Raw genomic sequence first — 6000 nt, forward strand, 5'->3', positions numbered from 1 at the left:
AAGAAAAAAAATCAAACAGAAAGAAAAAAAAATTGGTCATTTACAACCAGAAATATTGGACATTGGCACAGCACTAAACTTAGCACTTCCAGAATGAACTGTAAGGATAGCATTAGAGTTCAAATAACTCAAACTGTTGATTTCTCAATCACTTTCCCAATTACCCACACCTCCCCCAAAGAAATTAACTTTGAAGAGTTTATTTGATTAAGCAAAATTTGAAAGCAGAAGAATTAAAAAGTGAAAAAGGTGGTGCAGAAATTAGCAGAGGTGGCACTACCTGAAAGCTCATCAGAAAGGGGAGTGAGAACAATATCAGGCAAGAAGGGTTTGGAAGTATGGATCAGAACAGGAGCACTTTTAGCACTGCGTATATAGGCCGATGGCAGAGCACATTCACCAATGGATCGGCTTCTCATGGCTTTAAAAAAAGGAAAAGAAAGAAGTGGGGAAGGAAAAAAGAAGAGTGACTATAATGAAAGGCTTGTGTCACAGAAAAAGCAGCAACAGAGAAAACTAAAAGATACAAAGGAAGGAAAATTTAAATTAAAACATTTCAGCACGGCAAATACTGGCAAGCTGTAAGAAAAAAAAATCAGAGAACACATACAATATTTTGAATGTAAATTTTATGGTGTAAAGCAGGAAAATGCTATTTATTATTAGCAATTATAATGGTATAAGCATTAAAAAACAGCAGACATTTTAATTAACACTATTTTCTCAAAATCAAGGGTTGAAAGTTTATTGAATTCAAACTTTTTTTTAAATTCATTTTTTTCATTTCGTTGTTGAGAATACACACAGCAAAACATAAACCAATTAAACAGTTCCTCTATGTACAATTTGGTAACATTGATTATATTAAAATTGCGCAACCATTCTAATCCTCCTTTCATAAATTGTTCCTCCCTCATAAATATAAACTCAATTTGATCCCATCCTAGACCATTCTTAAAACAACATAATGCTCAAGGCAGATCTTTTTCACTAGTTAAGCTAAAGTACTTCTTTGTATTAGGAAGATTTCAGGAGATATTCTGGTTTAAGGTTTAAAGATTATCTCAGGATAATAGTTTCAAGTATTGATCTACCCGCCATGGCTCCAGAAAGTCTAGAGTTGTAAGAATTTGAAATTCTGTTCTGCATTTCCCCTCTTTTGATCAGGATTCTTCTATGGAATATTTGATCAAAATGTTCAGCAATGACAGCCAAGCACCATCCAATTCTTCTGGTCTTTTGGCACACAAAGGAGGCAGTTGTTCACAGAGGCAATATGCCACACATTCCATTTCTTCTCCTATTCCTGAATCTTCATCTGTTGCTCCAGGTGAATTGAGAACAACTGTGCCTTGTATAGCCTCCTGTAAGCTTTTAATATCGCAGGCGGGAGGCAATGAATTAGGAGGCAGAACAGAAAAACATTATTAGGCCAATTAACTAAGATGTCCCATGAAATCATGGCTCTAAGCCTCCAAACCAAGGAACCAAATCCCATGAGGTATTTGGTTGTAAATAAGCAGTCTAAGCAGCCATTCTTTTGTTCTTTTTTTATTGCAAACTTTAAAGAACTCAGTATCTTTAGATCAAAGAACTTTTTGGTACCATGGTTGGAGATTTCTCTAGGCAATCGAAGACAAATAATTCCAATCTTCAAATTTCTCCCCTAACAGGGTTTCCAAGTCACTCATAGGTTATCCTTTTTAGAAAAAAAAAATATGTAATTCATAATCAGAAAAATTTAATCTCATGGTTAGTATTTATTCTTGGTAGGAGAAGAATACTTGATCAAATTAGAATCTTATTTATATTAAAGTATAATATGGTATTTAAAATTTGTAAGTAGAAACCATATATGGAAAACAGAACTTGCAAACAACATATGAAGAATCAGGATCTTAAGAAAAATAAACAATTTGTGCTTATTCAAATCTTGAGAATATTATATAAAAACACTTCAAGTTTTTAAAACTAAAAACTTAAGCAGGGGATTACATTTTAAAATTGCATTTGTGGCACTCTCAGTTAATTTTTTTAAAAGACAATTACCAATTTACAAAGTTAAAGACAAATTTTAGTTCAATGAGAATATATTAGCATTCAAATTTATACTTCTCAAATTTTTTAATTTTTGAAAGAGACTTTTTGATTAAATGAAGTTGTATGTACTTTTATGTATGAATAAAGGAATTAAAAATTTTAAATAGTTCAAAATCTCAAGTCTAATAGTGATGAGGGGAAAATAGTTTAAATGTTAACATCAATTCAAACTGTTGGGTTTTCCTGATGACTAAAAACATTTGTTTTTTTTCACCATACCACACAGAATTTTAAACTCTTCCTTGAAAATATCATGCTCTTCCATAACAAAATGACTTTTTATGTGCTGCTAATATTCCTGACCCTCTTTTTTTCCTGACAAACTCCTTCATACTTGAAATGTTATCTTATTTGTAAAGCTTTTCTGACTCTCCCATGTAATTAATGACAACATAGCAATGATCAATGTAGGCAAGAATTCTTGCTTTTGTAAAGCTTACAATCTATTTTCACTGACTTTCAGGTTTTCATGTAGCCTCTCTAACATTTTATATGCAAGAACTGTAGTCTCTTATCTTTATATCTCTATTGTCTGGCATATATGAGAGCAATAAATCCTTGCTCAATGAATATCTACATCTACAAATATCTACAAATCCAGCATACTCATTGAGAAAGAAAAGTTTCCATCATAACCACACAGAAAACTAAAAAAAAAAAATTAGTCAAAAACAAAATATATTTCATAGTTTATAATTTTAAATAGTTATATTTTTAAAAAAATTCATGAATGTTAGTAAAACAAAGGATTTCTTAAGAGCAGCTTTTAGACAAATATATAACAAAATGTAGAAGATTTTGGGCTATATTAAAATAATGACAACACTAAGCCTTCTATGCCTTGCCATGTAATATATTAAAGGTAAGTGTACTTTGAAATTGAATTTTTTTGTTGGTCATGTACCTCAATCCCCAAATCCACTGCCATCAATTCAGACTCATAGCAACCCTACCGAAAAGAGTAGAACTACCCATAGGATTTCCAAAACTCTTTACAGAAGCAGACTGCCACATCATTTTCCCATGGAGCAGCTGGTGGGTTTGAACCACTGACTTTTTGGTTAGCAGCCAAGGGCTAACCACTGTTCACCACGATTCCTCTCACCTCCCCCAGCACCTATATATGTAAAAACATCAAAATCTCACTCCCATCCTGTTTTCCTGATAGCTTCCTCTCCTTGAGAAAGTGCCTAACAGTTATATAATCCAATTTGAAATGCAAATTAATGTTGACTTCAAGATAATCACTCATTTAACTTTATTAAAAGCAAGGACATACAGCTATAATCAGATATGAGATTTTAAATAGACATAGGTCTTTTAAAACTGAATTAAATCAAATTTTAGATTCCACAGAAAAATTACAAATTTGTCTCTATATTTTTTCCTCAGGGGCAGAATCTTAGAAATAAAAATTCCTCTTTTTCCTCTCTCCCATCACCAAATTGAAGGAAGAACTTGGCAATTTAGTCACATAAGCCGTAGCATAAATTTAAGTGTTATGATCTTGAATGAATTCTTTAAAAATGCACCTTTCATGTTACATATGCATTTACCACAAAACAAAATAGACACATGTACCATTTCCTTTTGTTACAAAATGTGGATCAAGTGTCCTCACAGTTGTATAATTCTCACTGTAGAAAATTACTTACAGTGAATTAGCTACTGGGATCTTTCGAGATTTACTAATTTATAAGCTTAGGTCAAAGAATCTCTTGGAAACATTATGGAGCAGTTCTACTCTGTCCTATAGGGTTGTTATGAGTTGGAATCAACTCAGTGACTTTCTCTTTCCACATGGATTCCTAAGCCACAAATATCACTGATCCTCTTAAATTTGTAACATGTTTTAGGTACGTAAGAGGGAAACGTGGAAATATGTAAGATATTTCAGTTTATGAAGACTTCCTATCCTTACTGCTTCAAAAAAATTTTTAAAAAATGTACAAAATAAACATGAAGAAGACAAATCTGACATTTTCTCATTTTAAGTATTAAAAATACTTCTTATACTTATGTTGTTGTTATGTTCCGTGGAGTTGGACACGACTCATAGTGACCCCTCCTTGGGTTTCCGAGGCAGTATCACTAGTGAAGTAGATCGCCCCATCTTCTTTCCGAGGAGTGGCTGGTGGGTTTGAACTGCCAGCCTCCTGGTTAGCAGTCAAGCGCCTTAGGCTACCAGAACTCCTTCATATACTTATAATCAAGTAAAATTCTCATTATGTATACATTTCTGTCCTTTGGCAGAAACAATTTTAAAAGTCCCAAAATTTAGGCCCATTAGTGTAATAAACATAAACTAAAAGAAAATTTCAAAACAAAAGCACTGGTAAGATATTTGCTCCTAAAGCTGAATAAATGAAACCAGTTGCTGCCAAGTCTATTCTAACTCATGGTGACCACCTATTTATCAAAAGCAGAACTTTACTCCACAGAGATTTTAATGGCTGATTTTTCTCAGAAGTAGGTAGCTAGGAATTTCTTTCAAGGTATCTCAGGGTAGATGAACCACCAAGCTTTAGTTAGCAGCCAAATACCTTAACAATGTGTACCACTCAGGTTCTAATCAACCTGCAATTAGATTACACTACTTCTCATGAATATATTTTAAAATGAATCTTAAATTTCATTGCAATCTCCTTTAATATTTGTTGGTATAGGCAAATATGTTCTCCAGAACAAATTTTTAAATTAAATCTTAAGTTTAAGTTAAACATTAGTGAGAGAAATTTCTCTTCTAAAGCCATGCTAGAGATCAGGGAATGAAAGAATTATGCCATGTTTAATGTTTTGAAAATGGAAGCAAACTGCCCTTATTAAGTGAAAATAACTGATAAATTCTCTTAACAGAATTTCAATCTGAAAATTTAGAAAGCAAACTTTAAAAAAAGTCTTTGGATATTACACTCCAAAATTATATTTTGAAAACTTTACAAAAGACTATACTAGCATCCTTACATCAGTTTGGGCAACCAGTATAAACAAAGCCATTTAAGTGAAATCAGTCTGAATATTTTATATATTTTACCACTCTATTGGGTAACTCAAAGTCACAGAAAAGAATGTGATAATTTTAATAAATGAATTAAGCATATTATTAAATGGAAAGAGTTCTCTGATGGAATACTGCACAAAAGGAAGCTATAAATTACAACCAGAAATATTATCACTATGTTTTATTGTCTCCCAATATAAATCATAATAAATTAAGAAATAGAGAATGACAAAAACTTTAATAAAAATTTTCCATAGGCAGAACTGTGGTTACACAGTTGTTATAAATGAGATCCATTCCTAACGGTCTTTAGAAAGTTTAGCTAAGTCACAGCAGGTGCATCCTGCTAAATAAAGTTCTTATTTAGCTTTACATTTTTGTTGTTATTGTTTTACTGCATCTTATTGAAATATAATTTATGTACACAGAAATACACAAAACTAAAGTGACACGGGTCAATGCATTTTTTTTTTTTTTTTGCAGTGTTCCCTACCCTCCCTACCCACCCCTGGCAACCAACAAAGAAAGTTTCCCTCCATATATAAATCCTTCCTTGACCCTCTACAACAATGAACTAACACTATATTTGTCCTTCTGTGATTGACTTATTTCACTCAGCATAATGTCCTACAAGTTCATCTATATTATGCGGTGTTTTGCAGACTCTACATTATTCTTTAGTGCTGCATAGCATTCCATTATCTGTATGTACCATAGTTTGGTCATCCACTCTTCCACTGATGGACATGTACTTTGTTTCCCTCTTTTTGCTATTGTAAATAGTGCTGCAATGAACATGGGTGTGCATATATCTGTTCCTATCCTGGCTCTCACCTCTCTAGAATATATACCTAGTAATGGGATTGCTCTCGGAAGGAAGGTTGGGCAATCCTACTTCC

At 32.7% G+C, this 6000-nt stretch overlaps 1 protein-coding gene across 1 annotated transcript in view; it reads right to left on the reverse strand.

Annotated features, from left to right (window-relative positions):
* Positions 1–6000, reverse strand: part of RALGAPA1 (Ral GTPase activating protein catalytic subunit alpha 1) — a 343304-nt gene that overhangs the window by 174289 nt on the left and 163015 nt on the right. Inside the window, exon 17 of the mRNA XM_007938553.1 lies at positions 281–421. Coding sequence (XP_007936744.1) covers positions 281–421 — 141 coding nt within the window. The remainder of the gene's footprint in view (positions 1–280; positions 422–6000) is intronic.

The sequence above is a fragment of the Orycteropus afer genome, unplaced genomic scaffold, assembly GCF_000298275.1.
Source record: "Orycteropus afer afer isolate SDZICR_OR568_19922 unplaced genomic scaffold, OryAfe1.0 scaffold00051, whole genome shotgun sequence".
Classification (NCBI taxonomy): domain Eukaryota; kingdom Metazoa; phylum Chordata; class Mammalia; order Tubulidentata; family Orycteropodidae; genus Orycteropus; species Orycteropus afer.